The sequence below is a fragment of the Protopterus annectens genome, chromosome 4.part1 (genome assembly GCF_019279795.1).
Source record: "Protopterus annectens isolate FY-2018-M chromosome 4.part1, PAN1.0, whole genome shotgun sequence".
Taxonomy (NCBI): Eukaryota; Metazoa; Chordata; order Ceratodontiformes; family Protopteridae; genus Protopterus; species Protopterus annectens.
The window spans coordinates 919,792,101-919,819,239 of record NC_056734.1 but is presented as its reverse complement, the minus strand read 5'-3'; the positions used below and the strand labels follow the sequence as shown (position 1 = coordinate 919,819,239).

The window sequence follows — 27,139 nt, the reverse complement described above, 5'->3', positions numbered from 1 at the left end:
AATTATTAATTGTAAATCCAAAAGAACTCATTAATTATGAAAGTAAAAGTAAAGTGAAAGGAAACAGATGATAAGGAAGTAGTAAGTGAAATATGTTCCAAGTTCTCATATATATGCAAAGAATACCTGACTTAAAGGCAAGTGTATGTACAGCTGATAGAAGTACAAATGGAACAGGAACTGATATTCTTATCTTTCTGTACAGCACCGGGGAGTATCAAAGGCCTCACTGTCATAAAAAAGGAAAAGACATCAGTAATAGTAAGCTGGACTGCTCCTGCAAATAAAACGGGATCTTATCTATTAATAGCTACTGGGACGACTTCACAAACACTCACCTTCAACACTGAGACTGTTAACATTACCAATCTCACACCAGGGTCTCCATACACATTTACAGTATATGCTCTGTCTGGTGATAATCTGATTAAGAGCAACCCTGTCTCTATGTCTACATGCACAGGTAAGTATCTGGTTGGCATATGAAGTATATTTCATTTGTAAAAAATGTTTTGAGGAAATAACTAAATAATTCCTTCAAGTACATGGAATAAGAACTCTTGTGTCTCACACTCACTGAATTAAACAGGATTTTTGACTTCCCATCCAGCAAATGGTGCTTTTCAGTATTATCACTGTGGGAAACATCTTGTCCCAAACTCAGACATGCAGAGTTATCTTGCAGATACAGCATTTTAACATAATGTCTTCCTAATGCATCTAACTGAGAGCTTTCCTCAAGACACTCTGACATTACCATACCTGGCCTCCCTTGATCTGCTGTGTATTTAGATAATGGTAGGTGTGTGCATTGCTCTGCAATCCCTATGACATGCATTTTTGAAACTGTAGTGCTAAGCTCATTTTTCCTCAGATTCTAAGGAAAACATCCTACATGTTTTTCAGAGAAATTATATACTGTCTTTCATAAAATGCATGCACACCCCTCATTAGGGTGGTACGTCAAGAGCTTCAGATGTTTGAGAATGTGTGTCCATGACATCATCGATGATACAACAAGATCATACATGTCATACTCATGACAATACTCTGACTCTCATGTTATTGTTATAATCAGGATAACAACAAAATGTAAATGATACAGTGATTATAACTGAAATGCAGCTTAAACATAATTATAATTCAGTATCAGTAATAAATAAAACTGTCATTGTCAAATATTAACAGTATCTATTTCACAATAAAACCTTACTAAAATGTTTTTATATGGGTCTGTGTTGTAGTTGTATGATGCCCATTTTCACAATATAAACACTGTGAAATGACATTTACACAAAATTGTCTATTATTTTTCTGGGAACAATTATTCCATGGCCATCTATGTAGGGTGCATTCTCCTCCACACCACCTTGTATGATTTTAATCAACTACAAGGTTGTTCCAGCTTCAGGAAAACATAATTTTTCATTGTACAATTAAACCTTCTATAGCTTTCCTTATGGCTAATGTCCTACTGCAATTTCAGCATCTTTACCTTCTGTTCATCCACTACAAATAGATAAGATATTAAAAGTAAGAACATGGGAAAATATTCCTCCATAATAAGAACTAAAATAGCTCAAATGCATTACCAAGAAATCTAGAATGTTGCTTCAATGTAAAGTAGGGCTAGGCTACAACAAAGTTAGAGAGTAAATTTATCAACTTTAAAGAAATGATAGTCTATTTTGTCCACTTTGTATACTGACATTTTAACATGAAAAGTTTTATACAAAGCTTAAAATTGATTTATCTAGATAAAACAATTCATATCAGCTAAATATATAAAACAATAATACTGACAGTAACATACAATGACAATAATCTTATTTCTATTGAGATATTTATTAATTATTTTTCTGTAGAGTTTCCCATTGTGCCTATCCTCTATGACCAACCCAAAGTTCATAAGGATGAATTGAGACCTTCAATGAGATCAAAAGTGTGTAGTCAGGGTTGGCTTACTGAGCCATTGCCTACGTCTGTTGATGGGAATTTGAGACCAGTGTTAGATCTGTCATCAAACATGTTATGTGATACTAAGCAGTTTCTAAGGGACTTACATACTCATGTGACTGATATGCGTGGTTTACAGAGAATTAGTTGTTTAATGGTTTCCCTAGATATTCAGTCTTCATTTACAGTTATTCCTCATAGTCAGGGCATCCAAGCAGTTAAATCTTATTTAAGTTGCAATAGGCAATATGATATTAATAAGACTGATTTTATTTGTATGTTATTAGACCTCATTCTTGAGAATAATGTTTTTCTTTTTAATGCTGTATACTATCTTCAGTGCCAGGGTGTAGTTATGGGCACTCCTTGTGCCAATAACTACACCAATATGGTGCTAGCAAATTGGGAAGATAATCTTGTTTTAACTAACAATAGATTTGTTGATTTTTTTTAATTTTTATTATGGACAGGTTCTATTACACAGTTAAGTGAATGTATTCAGTTTTTACACCAAACCACAGATTTTTTTAAAAGCCATTGACTCACTTTCACTTATATTAACTTCACTTTTACTAATGTCCATAAAGTCCGTGCACCCTAAACCCAGTGGTATCATCGGTCTTTTGTCAACCCTTAATTCAGTACTTTCACTAACATGTTCAAAAATGTTGTTAAAAATACTTGTTTCTGTGTTATAACACTGGTGCTCCAAATAAACACTTACTTCCAGTAGTGGGTCGCTTAAACAGTCTACCGCCACTCACCCTGTTGGGGTTTGTAAAAGTGCTACACATAATTCCGTCTCTTCGGTCTCACTCCCTGTCTGTAAAATTGGTGATTCTCTTCCATCGGTGGCTGCTGACTCCCCTGCTGGCGGTTTCTCAGCCTCTCCGACCTCCTGGGGCCTGCATCTAAAGGGAATCCACTTTGCTCACTTCCCTTATTATACACTTCCTACTGCCTCTCCATTTCCTGTCCTGCCTCCGGTTCGTCATTGGCTGCTGCCGTTGTATGTCTATGTTTACCCACCGACAATGGATACACATTTTGGTTTTGATATTCATTAGTGTCTCTGTTAATTTTGTTAAGCTTTCTTTGATAAATATTGGCACAACTGTTGTCAATAGATGCCAATATATTATTATAGTTCATTTGATAATGCTCAAAGTTAAAATCAGTTAATATACCCTCATTTTCCTCTTCCAACTCCTGTATAAACCGAGCAATAAGAGAATCATTGTGTTTGATCATAATTCTCATGAGCTCAGTCCCAGTCCGATCAAACAGCTTATGCACCTCATCTATCATTTCGGCATTATTGCTAATGCCATTGGGGTATCTCCACAGTCGCAACCCTTGTGGCACTAACCCCAATCAATGTTCCTTTGCAGGTAACTGTTTTCGATCTGTAACTTCTTCATGTTAAACAGTTTCTTGTCAAAATCTTTTAGCCGACTAACCAAGGTTTGATTGGCTTTTTTGACAATATTTTTGCTGGAACTGACCTGCTGAAAATCAAAATTGTTGGTCTTCCATCGAAATTTGTTGAAAGTTGGACAATCTACACCAATATGAGCATTAGCATTCTCAGTCCGCTGGCTAACATTAGCACTATCAGAATTCATTGGAGGAGCAGTCTCTACATCAGGGGCGGGTTGAGTTAATGGGACGCCTAAACTTCCCAAATTAAAACTTCCACTGTTTTCGTTACCAGAATGCCATGACTCCATGAGTTGCTTTATCTGACTGGCATGCTCACATAACTGTTGATTAATGCACTCCAACAGCCTCTTGGTTTCAGAATCACCGCCCAGGTTCTCCATCTTTCTCTCACACCACAAGGAAGACACCAATCCAAACTATTAAGAAGTTGACAGAAAACACCAGGAAGGACCCTGTTGACCAGAGACGGTAGAGTCAAATATACAGACCAGATACACAAATTTGACCTAGGTTTCGTCTTTATTATACAGACTTCTTCAGAATATGAACACATTTAACCACTCCATTGATGTTATATACACTCATACACTACAACAAATACATCACACCCCTTCAATTACCCTATCAGACAAAGATCAATCTAACAAGCATATCCTAAATCTAACTTCATTAACCCTTTGAAGTAAAAAACTATACTTTCAATCCATCTCCACAATATTGTGTTACATATCAATATGGTGCTAGCAAATTGGGAAGATAATCTTGTTTTAACTAACAATAGATTTGTTGATTTTTTTTTTTATTTTTATTATGGACTGGTTCTATTACACAGTAAAGTGAATGTATTCAGTTTTTACACCAAACCACAGATTTTTTACATTTTACCTATAAGTATTAATTACATGAATTAGAGTTTTTAGATGTTAAAATATTTAAAGATTCAGATGGGATGTTTACTACTGGTTTTCATAAGAAAAGCTGTAGGAGGAATATAACTTGGCAGAGGGATAGTATGCATCTCTCCCATATTTATAAGAATATTTTAAAAGGGCAAGTCATGTGAATTTCAAGGCTAAATAAAGATGATGTTAGATTTATGATGGATCTTGAACAGTTTCAGGCTGATTTATTAGATCACAAATACAAAATTACTGAGGTTAATAGATTGCCTAATGATGCAATTTGTTTCAGAAGTAACTGAGCTAGGCCATACTTTACAAGTTCCAAAGCTTCACATGCTTTAAATGCTCCACTTCAGAACTCAGTTGTGTCAACGGGTCTTCAGTATTCCAATGACATTGATAGTATTTGTCAAATTAGTTAAAAGAACTGGATTATTTTGTTATCAAATGAACAGACACAAGCTTTAGTGGGTGAGAGTCCGCAATTTTATTTTAGAATTAAAATAAATTTGAGGAGACTCTTATGCTATAAGCAGCATGTGATGCTGGAAGCTACAGGTATGCTTCCATGTAGGACATGCGATATTTGCAATGTCCTAAATACTTCCAATTGCTTTAGACATCCTTTTATGAATAAAAGCTTTGAATGCAATGTTACTGCCACTTGCTCCATTCGTAATATGATTTATTTAGCTGTATGCAGCTAATGTGACTCGTTTTACATTGGTTAACAAATTGTTCTTTGCAAGAGAGAGTAAGAGAGCATTTATTTATTTTTATTTTTATTTTATTTTACATTTGTTAAATGGGAAAGTCCAACTAGATACATGTCCATTTTCAGCGGCGGCCCGGGGAGAAAAGTTCCACATTGCAAATAAGTGACACTTAAAGTTGTGGTTACATAGAAATCTAAACATTTAACAAATCACTGACAATTTATAGTCAAGGTTCCATTTAAATCAAGCAATCATTGTGGGTTTACGGTATAAATATACAGAGATAACATTTTACATCTTTGAAGTGTGTAAAAAAGAAAGACAAGTATTTCCAGGTTGAATGTAAGGATGATAGTTAAGAGAAAAGGTGGTTAGATAAGAAGGGAAGTTATTGTGAATAGTATGCAGAGGGGAAGAAGAGCATAGGCTCAGAATGGGTAGTATAACCAGTGATCTTCCTGATAATAGAATTCTAATGGTTGTAGAGAAGTGTATGTTGTCTGGGTGGGGAATGGTTATTAATGGGTATTTCACATCTGTGAGCTATGTTTTTCTTACCTTTGTATTTTTTTTTTTTTTTGGGTTAGTCTGGGTTTAGACATGGACATAGTCAATCCCTGTTTATATACATCTTTAGGGATATTTTGAATTGGGGCAAGGAGGAAGTAGTGGTTAGTTCAGCAGGAAGTGAGTTCCATTTTTTTCCAGCAGAGTTGGAGAATAAGGATTCTCCAGCTGAGTTGTTGGCTTTGGTAGATTGTACTAGCATTCTGTTGGATGAGCGGAGGGATGCTAGGTTGCTGTAGGGGGTAATAATATTAGTCAGAATGGGGGTACTGGTAGGTTGGTAGAGGATTTTATGAATAACTATGAGTTGGTTATAATGGAGCTTATTGGGTAGTTCTAGCCAGTTTAATTTGTGAAGATTTTGACAGTGGTGGGTTCTATAGGCTGAGCCCGTGGTAAATCTAGCTATATTGTTATATCAGCTAGTGATTTTGTTAAGGTTTGATTTGCTTAGATTTGTAAAGATGGGTGAGGCGTAGAGAAGGGTTGACAGCAGATGTGTCAGAGCTATGGCAGTTCTGGCAAATGGGGTTAAGAATTGTTTAATCCTATACAAGGAGCCTATTTTTTTGTTAACTGTTTTTATGGTTTTGTCTATATGGCATCATACTTCAGATTATTATCAATGATTATTCCAAGAAGTTTAGTGTAAGGTTCAGGAGAGATTATGGTGCCATTGTTAGATGAGACTGTAATTATTGGTGATGTTAACTTATGGGTAGGGGAGAAAAGTAGTAGTTTGGTTTTGTTTGGGTTCAGTAGGAGACAACGATTATTGAGCCAGTTCTCTACTTTGTTGAAGGTGATTTGGGATAGGGATTGTAGTTCTGTGGGAGTGGAGGCAGTGCAGATAAGTGTGGAGTCATCTGCATACTGTATATATGTTGCATCTGGGATAACTTTGGGTAGGTCATTAATGAATATGAAGAAAAGGAGCAGACCCAATATAGAACATTGGGGTACTCCAATGGTGACAGGTAGAAGGGGGGATAGATTGCCTTTCCATAGAACAGCTTGTTGTCTGCCATGCAGGTAAGAGTGAAACCAGTTGATTACTGGGTTGTCTAAGGAAAGTGATTTTAGAGAGTCTAGGAGTAGGTGGTGATTCACCATGTCGAATGATTTTGATAGATCAAGAAAAAGGGCAGAGGAGAGCTTATTCTGATTATGGTTGTGATTTATTGTGTGAGAAAAGGAGAGAAGGGCAGTAGTTGTACTATGGGCAGGTCTAAATCAGTTCTGGGTTGGGGCTAGGAGAGTATTCTGAGTAAGGTGAGTTAGAATTTGCTTATGAATGCATTTCTTCATTATTTTGGCTAAGGTTGATAGGTTGGCTATTGGTCTGTAGTTAGAGTGTTCAGTGGAGTTTCCCCCTTTATGAAGTGGAATAATGTGAGAAATTTTCCAGATGGAGGGGGTGCAGGATTCGTGGATAGCACGACTGATTAAGATGGAGATAGGGTATGCTATTTCATTGGCGGCCTTTTGCAAAAGCTCCACAGGAAGTAGCTCTGCTGCCAGGGTGGTGGGTTTTAGTTTCTTAAGTAGGGATTTAATATAGTCAGTGGGGATAGGATCAAATTTGAAGGGAGGGACATTTACCTGAGTGGGTGTGATTGTAGTAGAAGAGGTGGGAGATAGATTATTAGCTAGGGACTGGACTGTTTCTGTGAAGAAAGTATTAAAGATCTTTGCAACACAATTAGGATGTAGTTGTAGGGTAGCTGGGAGGGTGGGGGTTGAGGATTCACCTGGGTGGAGCAGCTTATTCAGACCTGACCAAAATTTTTGAGGCTGAATTTGGAGCTTTTGCTGTAAATTGAAATAGTAGTTTTGTTTATCTAACACAATAGACCTTTTTTGCCTCATTTCTCATTTGTTTGTATCTAATGTGGGCTTGTGGGGATTTGGTGGCTTTCCAGGAGGTCCGTGCTGTGTTTCTAACAATAAATCTTTGTTTTTGATTCTGATTGCTTGTGTGGGAGCATGCCTGTCTAAGATGGCAAGGAATCTAGCATTGAAGTCTGAGACTGCTTCATCAAGGGGAAGTAATTTTAGATTGGCCCATTTGCATGAGTTAAGTTTGGCCTGGAAACTAGTTAGGTTAAAGTTATTTGTATACCTAAGGTTTTTAAAGGTGGTTTGGTGAAACATGTCATCCCTTTTTCTGATTATGTAGGTTAGGAGGTGGTTGCTCATGACCTCAGGTAGGGTGCCTGATTTATATAACTGAGGTTTGTTATTTGTTATCTAAGATGCTTTCCTTATTGTTGAGCTTATTGATTCTGGTGGGCGAAATAATCTGGGAGAAACCATGTAAGTTGACATGGGTGGTGGGGAAGTTTGATGTATATGTTATCCAGTCGATATTGAAGTTCCCAAGAATAATTGTTTCTTGGGGGTGGTTAGTGGATAGCCATTGCAAGGTGCATTCTAAGGTGACTATGTTGTTGCCTGGGGGAATATAACTACATACTATGTTTATAGATTTGTGTTTCTTAAGTTGGACTTTTGAGATGATTGTTTCGAAGTTGGTAGTTGTTAGGTCTTGTGGGGTTCTAATTGTGGATACCTCAAGAGTGGATTTATATAGGATGGCTACTCCGCCTCCTTTTCTACCTTTCCAGTCAAGTCTTAATATATTGTAGTTGGGGGTATAATTTTATTATCAGGGATAATGGGTTTGAGCCAGGTTTCTGTAAGGCATAGTAGATCAGGGGAGTGCATGTCCAGGAGGGCATGCAGATAGTAGATTTTCTTATTTATACTTCTGATATTTAGGCGCTGATATTTAACTGTTATTAAGAAAAATTATGTTTTAAGAAGTGCTCTAGCAAAGCATGTTACTCAGTTAGGTGATAGCCATGTTTTTACCTTTATGGTTATTGAATGCTTGAATGAGACTTTATGGATGGGAGATCTTAGAAATATTACAGAGCAACATGAAGTTAAATGTATTGTTAGAATGAATGCAGATAAGTCTCCCAGATTAAATGCGGGGATTTCACTCAAACCATATTTAAAGGTACAATAATTACATTAGTGATGTTTTAATATATTTTTTCATGTATTATGTTATTTATTTTTTTTTTCTTTTCATTATATTTGGTTAGCTGCTTTCTACTTGATATTTAGATTGTCTGTTGATTGGCTATTAATTGATAGCAATGATTCAATTGACTTAATTCGTTATGCTATTTAAATATCTTGTATTTTCTGTGTGATGGTCTGATGAAGCACCAACATTAGGTGTGAAAGTGCTTACCGTATAAAATCTGTTTACACCTCTACCGTGTTTCGTCCTTTACATTGGTTTAATACTGTGGTTTGTTTTGTGTATAAGGAAGTTCATTCTCAGTGGCACTTTTGTTCTGTTATTTGGTAAAGCAATATACTTCAAATTTAATGCAATCACAAGAAAGCTGTATGCACTCAGAAGATCATAAAATCACTAAGCAAGATGCTTTCCTTAAAGTGAAGGGTTCCTTAAAATGCTTTTGTATCCATATCTTAGAAGAGTAAGAGGTATTTTAAACTCAAGTCAATGGTTATTATTGTGAAATGCATTTTTTCACATTGATACTTCTGATCTTTACACTGCTGCATATACAATGCTACCTGTCCTTGTGTACAAATTAACAATGAAGTCAAACCATTACCAATGTGTTCCCAAGATCAGAGAAAGTTCAAATGCATCTGCCATTAAATTTCTACATTCAACAAGTCTCTTCTTGATCAATTTTTGGCATCCACATTTAAGACTTTTTGAGATGGTAACATAATCTGTCATTAAATATTGGAGTACATTTCCACCTGTGCCCCTTTTAATTTTTTTATGCTGGTTGTGAGCAATATAATGTTGGTAATCATGCTACATAACAATACATTTATGCTGGTTTGTGTCAGCCCTCATCTGTAGCATGGATTCCACATTCATTATAATACGAGGTTACTTCGACATCAAGTTGGGTGCCCAGATGTATTTTCAATATGCAGTCAATGACTGTTCTGCATTTGATCAATGTGTAGAGTGAGCAGACAGTGGACAATCTTATATAACCAATGCATACAGTAAGCCAAGGGATGATGTGCATCTGAACAGTGCATGCCATGAGCAGCCAATGCATGTCCTGCGTTTAGACACTGGACATGTCTTTATAAGGCATATCATCTCTGCTTGAAATGTATAGTTATATCACCATCAGGACAACAAATCAACTGCTGCTAATGCAAAGTGGCACTTGCTCAATAAACGATGTATACTGGATTTTTTAAGAAGGACTTCCAAGATTTGCACATTCATTTAAATCACTCTTTGCAATGTTTACACTTAGCTAGGCTATGGCTTTGCATGGGAGCCATCTTGACACAATAGTACTTCTTGTTGTAGAGGTACATTAATTGTTGCTATTTCTGGGTATTTAAGCACTAATTGGTCAAAATTGCAGCTGTTTTCCTGTTGTGTGTTTAAAAGGACTACAGAGAAAGAGAGAGAGAGAGAGAGAGAGAGGGAGGTGCTTGTTTGGTTCAGTGTGAGAAGCTGCCAAGTTGTGAATGATCAATACACCAGAAATAATTAATGGAAGTTTGTTTTATTTCAACTGCACATAAAGTCATTTTACTAAGTTTAATGAATTCCAGCTGTTGTCCTTGCTTTTTTCAAGTTAAGTCACTGTTTGCACTGTTTACACTTTGTTTATTTCCAGCATGATATAAAATGTTCATTTGCAACATTTGTTACCAGTGTGCACACATATCCAATGTAATATATTTTTGGAAGCTCTGAATACTACAATAAGGTCTAGAGGGTGCCTTAATTGTGGTACTAAGGGTGTTGTGTATTTAGTGAAGTGCAACTCCTGTGCTAGTTTTTATATAGGAAAAACAGAAAGGGCCTTCAGAAAGAGAGTTTACAAACATTTTTATAACTTGACACACAAGAAAGATTCAGATGCCTTGTACAGGCATTCTGTTGATTGCCCTAAAAGTAATTTTTGTTTTTTAATAATTGAACAAGTGACACCAAACTCTAAGGATGGCCATTGAGGGAGGCTTTTCTAGAGTATTGTGAGCTATTTTGGCATTTAAAATTAAATGCAATGACAACATTAGTATTTCAAGTGTGTTAAAGTTGAGAGCTACTAAATTATGAGTTTTTTAATTATAATATGCTATTTGTATTGTCTTTCTAGTTATTATACAGTATTGTTTTTAAAAAATGTTGAATATATTTATTGTAGAAATATTTATGTAAATGTATAATGGATGTAATGTTTGGATCATTACTATGTATGTTTGGGATGTGTCTGATGTTGATTGGTCAATGATTTGTCTTAAATAGGGGTAAACTATTTGAATTGTCCATAGTTTGGTAATAAACCTTACTAAAGTGCTTAACCATTACTTGGGCCATTTTCTTTTTGTTCCTTGGCACAGTGTTTGTGCTTTTAATTACACTAAGATGCCATATACTGATGCCATAGAAATTCACTACCAAAGCTTCCTAAAACTCCTGTACTTTAACACAATGGCAACAATAAATAAGAAGGCAGACTATGCACAAGCAAAATGAGGGGGTTACTAAGCAACTCCCTTCTTTTTGTTTACAACTATAAGGGCTAGATCATATGAACTCAGGGGGTATATGTTTGATTATAGTGGTGTCTGAATATGGCAGTTGGTATTATCCAAATCAGGTGGGGGGTGTATATTATGATGGATAGATATTATTTCTGAGTTACCTTACACATTATTGTCATACAAGTAACTTGAATTTCTAGGGCATAAAAAGAGGTCAGAAAGGGGCAGACATTCAGTGCTATCAAGAGCTAATGCAAACTGCACAAAATAGTTCTAATGCCACACTTAAGGAGGGAAGAGTAAAAATCGAATGTGCAATGGCTAGTGAAGACAAAAAACATTTAAGATAAATGGAGAGGAGGAGAGAGCTGGAATGACCAAAGATGTGACAATCCAGATGACTTGATTAATGTTTGAAAAGTATATAACAAAGAGAGCACAACTTTAAGTGAATATCACTAAGCATAAATTACTTAGGCAAAGGCAAATTTGGTCATGACCATTGGAGGAAAGGGAATGATATGATGGGAGGGGTGACTATGATATGAAACAGCACTTAGGTAAACTAGGATAGGAAAGAGGTGAAAATAAAAAGATGGGAGTTCTTGTCATGGGTGGTAGGGTAGCATGAGATAACCAAGTGTATACATGGAGTCAATGAAGATTACAAGAGGGAGGCTAGAGCACTGACAAGTCAGTGCTAGGTATATAAAAATCAATTTTCCCATGTTAGCAACTGAAGCCATTACAAATAAAAGCAATGGAGATTGGGGGTTGCTACTGCAGGGGTGATCTATTTGAACATCTACTTTTATGGTAGGATTACTTAAACAACTATACTATACTATACTATACTATACTATACTATACTATACTATACTACACAATGTTCATTATTAAATTTCTGCTGCAGTATTCTGAGCTACTGCAGTAATATACCAAAGCTTAGAATGTTTGGGCAGGAAGGATAAAAATTCATGAATCTCTGGAGAATGGTCTTACCAAAGCCTGCTCCACACCTGGAAAAGGAGTCTGCTTTGTATTACTTTGTGAATGTATGTACTGAGCACCAAGTTGCTGCTGCTAGAATACTTGTTGAGTCCATCTCTATCCAAAATGCTGCTGAAGAAGCCAAGACTCTAGTAGAATGTGCCTTGACCCAGCCTGGAATTGACTTACTATGGTGGGAGTAACAAAAGAAAATAGCAAGGAACACCCATTTAGAAACTGCTTTGACATCATTGGTTCTTTTTCTTTACCTTCATAAGAAATTAATACCTGATCTGAATTTTTGAAGGTTTTATTTCTGTCCAGATAGTACATCAGTTGTCTGTGGGCAATGGGAGCTTGATGAATCTTTCCTCCCTCACTTGTAGGTTCTGGAATGAAGACAGGGAGGTAGATAGCTTGGCTCAAAGTAAATGTGGATACCATTTTAGGAATATATGAAGGATTCATTCCTAAACATCATTGTGAAATGTGAGATAAGATTGACCCACCTTAAGAGTTTACAACTCATAAATCAATCAGCAACACTGTTTTGATTTTAAGAACCTCAGATCAGGCCGATGTGGTGATTCAAATGGAGAAAGTATTCATTTTTTTCAAAGCAAAACAAGATAAAGATCATAAAGAAGAACCCCTGCTTTCTAGGTGGACAAGTATGCAGAACTCATTTCAAAAACATCTTGACATGGGGTATATTTAATGAGGGGGATCCATGGCAGACATGCTGGAATATCCAAAAGATGAATCGTGACAGAGGCATTAGGAAGGCCAAAGCATATGTCACAGAAATGCTGCAGAAGCAGTGAAATGATAGCCTTAAGAAAGGTCTTTGCTCTTGGTGTTGTACCAGATAGAAAATCTTTTCCATTTGCAAATGTATGACTTCCTAGTAGAAGGTTTTGTTGCCTCCTTTAATACCTGATTACATGCATTCAGAAAATAGGTGCCTAAGAGTTATTAAAATTCTAATATACAGTCTATCACATAAAGTTGCTTACAGTTGGGATGTATCAAACAATCCCTGTTCTGTGTAAGTCTACTGTGTGAGGAAACATCTGGTAAGGTCCTTGTCTTTTTCCAAATAAGGGAGACATCACAACTGTTGATTTATACAGAGTCCTTCTGAATTTTCTGAAAGACCTTGGATTTCAGTGGAAAGGGTGGAAAGGCGTACAGGAACGTCATAGTCAAGGAAATGAGAATGCATCTGTTATCCGGGCATGCTTGCAAGAAGCCCTGGAACAGGGTTTCACAGGTGATTGTGTGTGGATGGAGGTGAACAGATCTCTCTCTGAAGTGTTTCCCACAGTTGTATCAAATCCTGGGAGACTCAGTTTCTATTCATGAGGGTCTTGTCCTGGTTCTGTTAAGTTTTCTGCTACAAACCTTTGCTCTAACAGAATGTAAGATGCCTTTAGAGTGAGATTGTACTGACTTGCTATATCCCAGGCTACCGTGGCTAATCAGCACAAAATATGATTTGGAACCCCAGTGTTTGGTGGTGTTGTCTATGACTACTTGTAAATGTCCTGAGGAACTACTTATGATTGAGAGAGTTGAGTGCATTTATTACTGACATCTCATTGTTGTTTATATGTTTTGGTCTGTCTATTTTGTCCCAAAGACCCTGCCCTTTTACCCCAAGGACTCAGCCTCCCCATGTAAAGTCTGAGGCATCTCATGTTACAGACTATATTGGAGCTGAAAGGGAGAATGGAATACTTGGAACTAGTTAAAATTGGTCTCTCCATCAAAGCATTTCCCTTTTTACAAATCCTGAAACTGTGTTTTGAAAACTCAGGCAGTGTTGATGTTGGGACAATACAGATTTTAGGTACCACTGAATCTTCTTCATATGGAGTCTAGCTAGAAGAATCATAAAAATCACAGATGCCATGAATCCTGATAAAGTCCCTGCATGAAGTCCTTGACTGAGTAGGAAAACTCAGTAATTGATCCCGTGGGAGAAAAGGTCTTTGAACTGATGCATCCAAGACACACGCCAGGAAAATTATCCTGTGGGAAGGAACAAGACAAATTTTTGGAATGTTCCCGATGGAACCTAGCCTGACAAGAAGATCTCTTACCCAAGTGAGAGATTGCCAACAGACTGAAAAAAAGACTCTGCAAAGATAAGCAAGTCATCTAAATAAGGAACTTGTGAATATCTTGCAGTCTGCAGTAGTCTATCACTGGGGTTAGACACTTTTTGAAAAAATCCCTGGAGCAGTGGATAATGCAAAAAGAATTGCAGACACTTGGAAGTGAAATGTAGACAAAGGAACCCTTAAAAACATTTGATACACATGCCTAGAAGAATATGATGATAAGCATCCTTTAAATCTAGAGTTCCCAAAAAGTGAAAGTGGGAATAAGTTCAAATAAAACCTCTCTATCAAGAGAAAAATTTCAGCTTCTGTATCTTCAGGCAAATATTATGAATTTAACAGTGGAAATCTCACATCAGATCTAGTAGCTGCAGCTCTGAAAGAAGCATCATCTGAGTCAAAACAATTTAAAGCGCTATTGGTTACTTTCAAAATAGAAGCAATAAGAGCACTTCAAGAGGATTTACCCTTAGGAAAGAAGGAAGAAGAGAAAGTGGCAGTAATGCTCCTTATATTTTCAAAGGAAATACCGCAAAAACATTTTCATGTGAGCTTGACAATTAAGGATTCTAAAAATAACAGTCACAGAAGAATACATTTTCCCAAATCAATCAAAGGCTTTCCCATCCTTGCTAGAAGAAAAAGGTTTAGCATTTACTAAATGTTTAGCTTCAGAAGCATTTCACATAGGAGTCACTGCAGAGAGCAAAATGATATTAAAAAATAAATATTTGCAAGACTGAAGAAACGTATGCAGTCTTTCTACCTTCTTATCGTATGCAGACTGGCTTTTAGGGATGTTGCAAGCAATAATAAATGAATCATCCAAAGTTGGAAGTACTTGAGGAAATTAAAGTCGTAATCCATCATAATATTGTTTTAAAGAATCCGGAATGTCATTTTTGTTCACATAGAAATTCTTAATAAATTCTGGAAATCATTTCATAAAAGTAAAATTCCTCCTAGGGAAACTCAGAAGAAACACTCTGCTTAGAATCAGAATATATTACCTGAGGTGAAATAACTGAATTTGTTCCTTCCAGTTCTATTCCCAAATCATAAAGCTGAGAATCTTCAGAAACAGAAAAATGTATTTTTCTTTTAACAGTAGAACAAGAATGAGAAGGGTTAAGAGCTTGAACTACGCCCTGCGCTAAGCAGAATAAATCTTCTGTATTTGGGCTATCAGAGGCAGGCGAAGATAAATGTTTATCTTTCAACTTATTTTTAACAGGAAAATGACAGAAGCAAACTGACTCATGTCAAGGACATCACCTGGAGAGTAGTCATCTTAGTCCAACCTAGCAGTGGAGCATTCCCCGCTCCTTTTACTGAGACTGATAATAATACATCACCCGCTTCCACTGTGGACACTCCACCAGCCCACAGAGGACATGTCTAACCCAAAGTCCATGATGGTCAAAGGGACAACACCAGATGAAATTGGTGAAAAGGTAAGTGGTGTGTGGAATCAGAAATGGCCATTGCAGGACACCCATCTGTGACTGAGGCAAGGAGGCAAGCTGCCGAACTGTCTGGAGGAAGAAAGAACTGAGGAACTAGTAAGCTGTTTCATAGTTAAGCCAAGAAAAAAAATACTCTTAAGTGTGCTAAGAAATGCCAGCAATCCTCGGAAGACAGTAAGTACCATGCAAGTATGTTGTTCTTAATAAATACACTGTGACAACTGCAAGACATACTTGTCCTAGCCCCTAAATTAAAAGTGTATGTAAAAAAAAAACAACAATTTAAAACACAATAATTATGTCCCAGAAAAGTGCTGACTTGTTAAAAACAGAAAAAATTAGGAAGTTTTTTCCCTGATGGGAACTGAACAGCAGTGGAGAAATATCAGCCAACCATCAATCCTTGAAAGCTTGGAAAAAGAGCACACTTCGGTAGCAAAATGTTCTGAAGGGCCTGCCACTCAGCCAGCTGATTTTGTCCCTGCCTTGCTTGAGCTTTCAATGGGCTGGGCATGTGGAAGTTGCCCTTAAGCTTTAAAAGCTAGCCGGCTGTTATATTTCAGAAAGGAAATAAACATATAGCTAATACTACTCCATCAGTGAGTTAATAATGGACATTATAAAAAATAACAAAAAAAAATTAAAGACAACTATTAAGACAACCAAAACATGCCATGAACTTAAGCTAGCTAAGAATAATTATAAGTCATTCATTAGCTATGTAAGAAAACTAAGGAATAATTCACAGCACTGCTCTAAACTTATCTCTGTGGTGGTGGTGCTGCGGTAGTGTTGTCGCCTCAAAGTAAGACGCTGTCCAGTTCGATTCTCAGCTAGAGAGTCTTCTGCGTGGAGACATGCATGAATGGGCATACTTTGTTGAAGGTTGTGCATCAGGACTAGCAACTCGGCATGTAAAAATCAACTGCCAATCATTAGTGGACCGGAATTCCGCTGTGACGACCACTAACCGGGAAAAGCCAAAAGACGCACAGACAAAGACTGCTCTAAACTTATCTATAATGGCAGTTCTCATTCCAGTCCAAAAGATATTGCTAGCATACTAGCAAACATGTTTACTGAAACTTTCTCTCCTTAATCTGTCATAACTACACAACACATCCATGAATAATTTCCCCCACATCTCAAAAGGATATCTCCTTAAAAGCACTCTCCAAGACTTAAACCACTTCCTGTATGGGTCCCAACAATATTCTAAGATACAAAACAGAGTCAAGCATGCACTTGCTGATCCTTGCATTACTTGTTCAACCTAGGTGTTACTACAGAGAATGTTACCAAACCATGGTAAAAGCTGGAGTGATGCCCCTTCATAAGGGTGGCCACAGTAAAGACCCAAAAAATTAAAGGCCTAATAGCCTTATAAATCTAAGATGTAATGCCACGGAGTGCATTATTATCAACCTCATTAATAATGACCCAGAACAATGTGAATTTCTTAAGGGCAAATAATGCTTGCTTAACCTTGTGAACTTCTTTAAAAAGGTCATGCAGGTGGTGGACTGTGGTCACAATGTTCATACTACCTACCTGGGTCTAGCAAAGTTGAGCTTATGGTATTCAGCACTGATCCCTGAGTAGTGAGATGGATTTCTAAGTGGCTCAAGTACATGTTGTCAGGGTTGATGATGCCGCCTCAGTTAAGAAAAAGGAGACCAGTGGCATTTCCAAGGATTCTGTATTGGCCTCCCTCCTTTTTGGCATTTATTTTTCTGACCATAACCAAAGATATATGATTGATTAAATCCTCCACTGATTGTAAGCTTTGTTTAGATGGTAAGTTGACCAATAATACTAATATCCTTCAGTATGAAATAACACAAGTTCATTCCTTGTGCAAGAAAAAGGATTTCAAACTAAAAGCTTAGAAATTCAGTGTCATCTCTTTTGGAAAACAACCTACTGAATCAAAACCCCTCAGAACATTATCTCCTTAAAGCACTCTATAAGACTAAAACAACTTCCTCTATAGGTCCCAATATCTAGCTGTGCAGTGATCACTGACACAGACCTCTGGGTCAATAGCTCTCTCTATTTCACCTCTCATCATCATGTAGCAACCCTCGTTAAAAAAGCCATGAGTATCTCACCGCTATTCACCATGGGCATCTCTTCTAAAACCAAGGAAGCAATAGTTCTCCTCTACCCTGCCTTGGACAGACTCTTATGAACAAATCTTAGCTATCAAGAAAGGCTAAAATCCCTGACCCAGTATTCTGTGTCATATAGGCTATTGAGGGGGAATGGTGCCTTTCTACTGTGCTCTCCGGGATCATATTATGCATGATCTCTCGATAAGTTAAATATTGCAGGCAGCACTAGAACAAGAGACCTCAACCTACACCAGGAAATAAATAAATTGAATGACAGGTGATTGGTGAATGAATCCAGTGTCCTCCCTTTCTCTGAAATCATCTGCTCTTGCATGACAAGCAGTGTTATTCCATGCCAGCCATCAAACTCAGATTAGACAATTCGGTGGTTACCCAAAACTGAACTCTGCAACTAACATCTCTTTGAAAGGGTGTCAGTGCTTGAGAGTCATGATTAGCAAAACGTGCATGGTGTCTGATCAAATAGCCTTTTATTTAATATGGTTCCTAGGAAAAGGCAAGAATCAATACCAAAGGAAATAAATCCAACAATCATTTTAAACTAGAAGGCATAGAAAACTGGCATGCAATGAGGCACATAAGCATAGCAGCACTGACTGTTATTTTTACTTGATCCTTGCAAGCTATATGTTCATGCCTTTATCTACACATGTAGATACACATAGGCTGTTTAATAGCCTCAAAACAAAAATTCACAAGACTATCAACTGTCCAAATGAGAGTACTGTTTTATTATTATTATTATTATTATTATTATTATTATTATTATTATTATTATTATTATTTTAATTTATTGTAGAAGGGTAATCCTCCTGCACCTCCTATGTAAGGGCTCTGATTATCTTCCAAATGCCACTTTTTAACATTCTTATTCTAAGGTAACATTGTTTTAGGAGAAAGGACATACTTTGCTATATAGAAAAATAAAGTATATCCATTTACACAACTTTGGTACTGTGCAAAAAGATAACAGTTTTATTATGTTGTGAATGTCATGTTAGAAACAAAACACAATTTCTTTTTTACTGGTAACATTTCTTTACCATCATTAACGTCTTAGAATGCCTTTCCTTGCCTTATACAACTGACAAGTGGGGAAACACTTCTGTATTTAACGTAATTAAACAGACAGCAGTTGTTTTAGATAATTATGTTTTGAGATTTCTGCGAAAGCTACAGTAATAATTTTAGTATACTGTAATCAAAATGTCATAATTCAGTCATCAGTGGCTGCAAATTGTCCAAATTAGACTAATTTTATATTATTACTAGTATTTTTTGTTTTGTGCCTTAACTTGGTTAATGGACTAGTCGAGTCACCCACAACTCAAGCCAAGGACAGAAGATAGACAAGTAATACAGAATAAAAGAGTAATGTTATTCACAGAAAATAGATCCATAACATGTAATTATTAAAACACCCATACTTAGGAAGGCTGCGGTTATCTCTTTTACCTGACATTGTCTTGCAAAGCTTGGCTGTACACGTATATTATCAAGTTTCTTTTTGTACATTATAATATGACAGTCTAGTACTATTTATGTGTAGTAATTCAAATACATTCTGAAATGAAGTATTTAGTCTGGTTTAATAGTGTAAAATGTAAATTATATTTGTCACTTATCATACTGTATTTTGTTTCAGTTCCTGAAGGAATTCAGAATGTTCAGATTGCTCATGTCAGCACAACTTCAGCGACACTCACCTGGAGTGCACCAGTGGGAGGCAAACAATACTACAATGTGCATGTTACAGGAGTACCATCATATGATGTCACAGCTGATAAAGAAACAGTTACTTTGACAGGTCTGATTCCCAACAGTTCCTATAGTGTTCAAGTCTCTGCAGTTGCTACAGATAATATTACCTCAGGAAATCCTGCATCATCACCTCCCTTTACAAGTAAGTTGCAAAAATATCATCTTTCAACAATTAGTAAAATTTTAGAGGGGTTAGATTTACTATTTTTAGAAGGAACTGATTTTATAATGTACGCTCAGATGTTTTCACATCTTTACAATATTTAACACACATATAATAACATGCAATATTTAAACAGAATATTTTTACCAATTAATCCTAATCTGCTCTGCTGCCTCCCTATCACAACTGTTAGAAATAACTCATAAATCTTTCTCACACATCAAATCTTACCTCTCCAAACAGCAACTATTTTTAAATTACAATAAAGCTAACAATTCTCTTCTTCAGCAAAAAGCCCATCAAACAAATAACTCCCTTTTGTATCTTCCAGCCAATAACACCAAAACAGAACCCTTTCCACATACCAAACTACTAGTGGTCACCATCAATAGTAACATGAGATTTGATAAGCATATTGCACTAGTCATTAAAAAGACCCATATCAAACTTGATCTAGTCTATAGGGTCAAGCAGTTCTTAACCAACACTACCAGGCGAGCCATTGCCAGAACCTACTTTCTCTCCACCTTGCTATATGGCTCTCCAGTCTTTACTGACCTCAAAAAAACTGACCTAACCAAAATGGAGGCATGCTATAATAAAATTGCCAAATCTGTCACAAATTCTTCTTATAGATCTTACCATTGCACAACACTTCATCTACTAAACTGGCTAGAACTACCCAAACTCCTCTCTCTCAACCAAATTACCACTCCACATACCATTGTCACTAAACCTGAAGACTGCCCAGCACTCCATAATCTCATCCAACCCTAACATCCACCAATAAATCTCTATTAAAGGTCATCAAACCAAATAATATCTATGGTGACTCCCTATATTCCAACCAAATCTCGAAAGCTTGGAACTCTACCCCCTGAACATCCTTAGCACCACCAACTATGCCAAGTTCAAAAACACTTTTCAGGACCCACCTAACCAACAACTGGAACTCCTCATGTACTTCCCCTGGCTAAATTTAAGCAAGTACTTCCACCACCCACCTCACTCCACAAACACTTTTCACCCTCCTCTTATTTTATCTATTTCTACCTAACTCCTCCTATAATACCAACCCTCTTTCTTCTTCCACCCCCTATCTAGTCTCACTATACTGCTTTCTCCTTTACCTCTCATTCCTCCCTCTACACTGAGATCTCCATAAATTTTTTCCTCTTCTCATAGCTAACTCCTCATACCCTGTAATGTTTTACCTGCAAAACTTAACATACTGCACAACTGTTAGGATAAATTCTTGAATTACTATTTTTTTTTATTTTCTATTATATGTGCTCAAACCAACACATTTGTATGTAACTTGAAAAACACTAGGTTCATAGGTTCATAGGTAGGTACTAGGCTATTGGCCCTAGGGCCTATATAAGCCTAGCCAAATGTACCCTGGCTTTCGCCACCCAAGAAAATTATTTTCCTGTGCCACTGTCGAGCAGAGCCACAGAAGTGATCCATGGGGTGAATTTCCTGTCTCCCATCCAATCATCAAGATTTTTCTTGAAGAGTGCTAATGAGGAGCTTTGTTTGATATAGATAGGTAGTTTGTTCCAGAGTATGGGAAGTCTCTGGGACAGGAATCTATCCCTCCAGCATGTTCTGTTTATTGTGGTGACAAGGTTTGGGTCCCTAGAGCATGTAGCTGGTAGGGATTGGGATTTCTTTAAGTGGAGCATGTCTAAAAGCTCTGGATTTGACATAGCTTTGTGTGTTAGGCAGAGATTGCCTCTGAGTAGGCGATATGCAATGGAGTAAAGCTGCGTTTTTTTTAGATGGTCTGCATAGGGCATCTCTTTGAGGCCGGTAATCCTCTTTGTGAGGTATTTCTGTGGCCTTTCCATTTGTTGTAGATGTCCTGTGAGGTACATACCAAAAGGGGCATTGTATTCTATAATGGGTCTAATGAGTGATGAGTAGAGGGGAACAATGACCTCTTTTTTCCTGGATGAGAAACCTTTTGTGATGAGGTATGCCACATAGAAGGATTTCCTGACTACTGTGGCGATGTGATTATCAAAGGAGAGACTACTGTCCACCTGTGTCCCAAGGTCTCTTATCACACTTTCGGTGTTAAGTAGACTACCACCTATGTGGTAGTTCATGGGTACTGAGTTTTTACCAAAAGGGATGACAATGCACTTTATGGCATTGAGCTTGAGGCCATGGCTTTGACACCAGGCATCTGTCTCAGCAAGGCCCTTTTGTAGGATGTCCACATCTTTTGGAGTTTTGATTATGGCTCCTAGTTTGCAGTCATCTGTGAACTTCGTTAGCCAAAGACCTTCTGTGTTGGCCTGTACTTCAGAGAAGTAGATACCAAACAGGAGAGGACCCAGGACTGAACCCTGTGGTACTCCACTTATCATTGGTCTGAAGTTGGATTTGGGGTCTGCTACTTTCACAGTGTGGGTTCTGTCAGTGAGCCAGTTGGCAGCCCATCTTGTAACATAAGGATTTATACCTAGTTTAGTGAGTTTATCTATAATTCCAGAGTGGGGGATGGTGTCGAAATCCTTGGCGAGATCTAGATAGGCGGTGTGAACCACTTTACCCTCATCTACGGCTTTGGTGACTGCTTCAAAGAAGTCTATCAGGTTTAGGAGACATGATCTGCCTTTTACAAACCCGAACTGGGTGGGGTCCTGAGTCTGGAGATATTACCCAATGTCATTGTTTATAAGTTCCATGATGATACGCTCCATAGCCTTGCAGACCAGGCTCATTAGGCTAATGGGCAGTAGTTTCCGGGGTCTGTGGTGGCTCCCCCTTTGTGGAGTGGGATAACTGTTGCTGTGCACCATTCAGTGGGCACATAGCCTGAGGTGAGGCTATGGTTGAACATGGTACATAGGTGGGGTGCCAGTTTGTTCTGTAGTTCATGTAGAACACAGCCTGGGATGTCGTCAGGTCCCATGGATGCTGTGTTCTTGGCTTTGGATAATGTGTTTTTTACCTGTGCAGCCGTGATTACAGGAACTTTGCATTCTTCTGGTATAGAGATGGGCCTTTTAGGGGATGACAGAAGGGCAAAGTTAGCACTGAACCTATCTGCCAGGATATTGGCAATATCAGCTGGTTCTGTATATTTAGTGCCATTGTGCTGTAACTCAGAGCAGATCTGAGTGTTGCCATTAAGATTCTTGACATAGCTATAGAATGCTTTGTGGTTGTCTTTAGAGTCAGTGGCAATTTTGTTTTCATAACTAGCTTTGGAGGATTTTATGAGGGATCTCAGCTTCTTACTGAGGCTGACCAGGGAGTTTCTCCAATCATGGGATTTTACTCTTTTTTGCAACAGTTTCTTTCTTCTGTTGTAGAGTTTGTTTATGGCAGGGGACCACCAGATTGGTTTCCTTTTTTTGGAGGATAGCATCTTGGTTCTGTTAGGGATTGCACAATCCATGCACTCGTGTAAGTAGAACTGATATTGCTTATTTTGTGTTGAAGTTTGTTTGTCTGCTGTTTTTTTTCCCTTCTTGTCTTTAACACTAAAGCTTTATGTGTTTTTGTCATGTATTGTACTGTACTATTTTTTTATCTGTGGAGCTTTTCTCCCTGGGCCTCCAATAAAAATGGGCTAATAGCCCAGCTGGACTATTCCGGTAAACAAATATTAAATAAAACACAATCAGTAGACACACACAAACATACATGGCACACTTTCACTCAATGGTTTTCATAAAGCTAAGCACAAATAATCATATCTTCAACAATCATGATGGCACATATCTATGCTCACCCATGACAACAGCCACACATACACTACAGTTGTAACTTCCTTCAACTTACTTTCACAACTGAGAAGACCCAATCACAATAAAATGTTATAGAACAAAATATTTGACACTATCAGTACATTCATTTTTGTTTTGAACTTTGAGCTTAATATTGTATTATAGTGGCAGTGAGCCATAATTTCTCTATGAACATGTGTATCATAACAGGGGCAGTTTGTAGATGCCCTAAGGCACAAGCATATACCAAAGCCATTCTAGCCTGTGGGTATTGATAACTGGCAAAACTAGGGAATGAATGGCTAGGCTTAAAAAGGTTCTAGGGCCATTAGCCTAGTAAGATTCTTAAGAACCAGTCATGTAAATTTTGATCCAAGCCCGAATGAATATAGTGCACCTAATATAAATGCAATTAATTGTTTGGAAGGGGAAAGAAGATGTGCATATATTTTGGGAAGCTACTGTTAGTCAACATGTTTATCAAGTTTTGCAGTTGTCAAAATGTAGTTAACAAAATTCAATGTTGACAGACTATACTTTTGAATGGCAAATCAACCAAAGTTTTAGTATGTCTATGAATACCATAAAACAAAAGAAATAACTTTCGTAAAGAAAGATGTTGATACTGTCCAATCGATGATGTAGGTTATCACACCTCTGCATGTAAAAATGCTAATTTCAAAGCATCTTGTTAGAAAGAAAAGGGAAAAGTTGGATGTCTGAAAAATACATATTTCTCTCTTTTTTTCCAAGTTACTATGACCTTAAAATAAGTGTCTACATAAGTATCACAACAGATAACAGGCTTGCCTTTGGCAATGTCAGATCAGAAGACTATGGGCTCTATTCCCACTCTGCACAGATTAATTTCCAGCAATGACACTTCAGTACAAGTGAGTGTCTTCCTTCACATGACACATTAAACTGAGGCCCCATTTACCTAACATGGTAGAGCAGTAGACGGACCCTGACGCCCTGGTCAAATTTCCACTAGTAGTATAAATACTACCTCAGTGACCTCTGAAAAGAGGCCACAAGCATAGTGGGACTAACCCAGTCAACATTAAAAAAATATTTACAGCTTATTAGTGCAGTCAAAATCATGTATGTCTTTAGATAGAAAGGGTCCAGCTCCCTTCCAAAAAAAAAATGAAAAGTGTTTTTCTGTCTAAATGTAAAAATACTTTTCAAAGCATATTATCTGCTTAAATGTAGACTTCTACTTATATAGTCAAGTGTGTATTCCTGCTGTATTAATACATAGACTTGATATTGTGCAGGTTTGGAGTTACACTGTTGATGCAACATTAGCTGTAGGATTCCCGCCATAGTAATCCTTAGACTTGATGTTGTGTAGTTTTAGAGTTACAGTGTTGATACAACATTGGCTATGGGATTCCAAATCAGTTTAGGCATGGGTAACACAGTTTGCTGAGCAGTTATCCCACAATTCATTCCAAGACCAATGACTGTGCTAGGCATCATTCGACATATATTAATGAAGAATGGTAGAACCATATGCGCAAGTCTAAAAGGGAACTGAGCTCACAACACCAAAACTAATTAATAGGAGTTTGACACTGGGAGATCATATCAATGTAAAACTCAGACATAATGGAGAAGCCCATGAAAGACTGTGTGTATTTTTTGTGACTCAACAGCTCTTCCATTAAGACAGAATTAGTAATGCAGGGAGAACATTGTGGGATGCCAGACTACCATCAGTTACAAGATCCATGTAGACGAACTTTTCTGTTACTGTTGAGAATCTGTCATGAGTAGTGCTGAGAACCACTCACATGAATGATAAGGTAGTATACAAGTTATTCCTGCATTTCAGTATGGACGGCTCATACAGACAAAACTATTAACAATTGTTGTTAGTTCCTGGTTGGCTAGTACTCTCTCATGTCCTTCCCAGCCTGTGTATGGTGAGAATACATGCATGATGGCCATGGTGTCTGTCAAAAAATACATGCATTCTCCAATATGTCATGCAGGTGATGATGTTGTGCAGACAACAGGACAGCCTCATGACTGTGTAGGCCTACCTTCATAGCAACTCTGCTATTGATGGCAGCCTCACTGCCTGTAGTACATATGCCACGCTACAAACCGATTTCTGGTACCAGACAATTTTGGGGTACTTGGCTGACAGTCCTCGAGTGGGATTGTGATATGCCATGAAAGAGTAGTCAGATGTATTACTGTAGTACATTGCAGGGTCTCATTATCTGCTTCTCATTTGGTCAGAATCCCTTACAGTTCCATGTGCAGTTGTATGGTAAACTGGTTTGAGTGCACCCTTTCCCCAGCATGACATCATGTAAGGGGAAGGGAATGAAAGTCATATTTCGGGTAGAGAAGCAGGATGGTAGAGTTCTAGACTACCCTGACCTTTCTTGGAAGATGACCTTAAGTCCCATATATTTCATTAACCTACCATGCTAATTTCATATCAGTATGGTAGGTCACTGAAATACCATAATGCAGTAAACTCTCAGTTAACTGGTACCCATGGGAATTGGTAGATGCTGGATAGCTGTAGTTTCTATTTGCTTGAGAGTTACTATTAAAACAATGCCTGACTAATACTGTACACTATACTATTTGTTTGGTATGACTTGTTCTCAGGTTGGTAAGAGAGAGAATTTATTCCTATCTTCCTTTTTAAAACTCTAAAAGTATAAAAACATAGGTATGTTTCTGCAGGGGAAACATAAAGTGCAACACATGAAAATTTTACTGCATTTTTTCAGTTTTTTGCCAGTTGCTTGAGAGTCTGGGTTGCTTGAGTTCCGGCTAACTGACAGTTTACTGTAATTACATATTACAACACCTATGTCTAATGTCGTAGAAGGATTGAGCAAATGCAGTGCCTGCCTAGATGATTTTTAAGATAAATTAACAGTTTGCATGCATTTGTAAACATACTTTACATGCTATCTACCGTTAAAACAACAGTGTGGCAGTTTTCAGTCAGTCTATTAACAACAGTATTCTCATTTATGATCACTTATTGTCATCTTTTTAACTGTCAAAATGTTCTTTTTTAAAGGTAGGAACAATTTATTAGGTTGTTCCATAAAAAAAAAAAAAAAACAATTTTTTTATCACATTTTTATAATGTCACTAATAATGAATTATGCAGTTAACCAGATGTTTCTCTAATAGCTTATAATATTCATATCTGTTCACAATTTCTTAAAACTGTATAGGAAAAAAAAACATGACTCTCCCTAAAGTGCCAGTGGATTTAAAGACCACACCAGGAATTTCTTTTAATTGTTAAGATTACACAAGTATTCCTAGGAGTCTGCATACTTGAAATACATGAGTGCTGTAATTTAACCGAAAAAAATGCTAAATAGGAGTTTTCCCTAGATGATGTGCACACTTATGTACAATGTTTCTAGTTCAATACACACTGTTTGATGCAATGGTCTAGTACCTATTTTCTTGTTGTCTTTCTTTATATATGATTTGTTCTGGAGCTTTTATCCCCAGCCCTTTATTAATAAAATGGGCTACAACCTAATTATATAGCCTGGCAGTCAACTAATATAGAAATATAATAAAATTAATTCT

At 37.3% G+C, this 27,139-nt stretch overlaps 1 protein-coding gene across 1 annotated transcript in view; it reads left to right on the top strand.

Annotated features, from left to right (window-relative positions):
• The first annotated feature begins 207 nt into the window (after positions 1–207).
• The window catches only part of LOC122801116 (location of vulva defective 1-like), a 162,301-nt gene continuing 135,369 nt past the window's right edge, over positions 208–27,139 (top strand). Inside the window, exons 1-2 of the mRNA XM_044070645.1 lie at positions 208–463; positions 19,527–19,784. Coding sequence (XP_043926580.1) covers positions 448–463; positions 19,527–19,784 — 274 coding nt within the window. The 5' untranslated portion in view covers positions 208–447. The remainder of the gene's footprint in view (positions 464–19,526; positions 19,785–27,139) is intronic.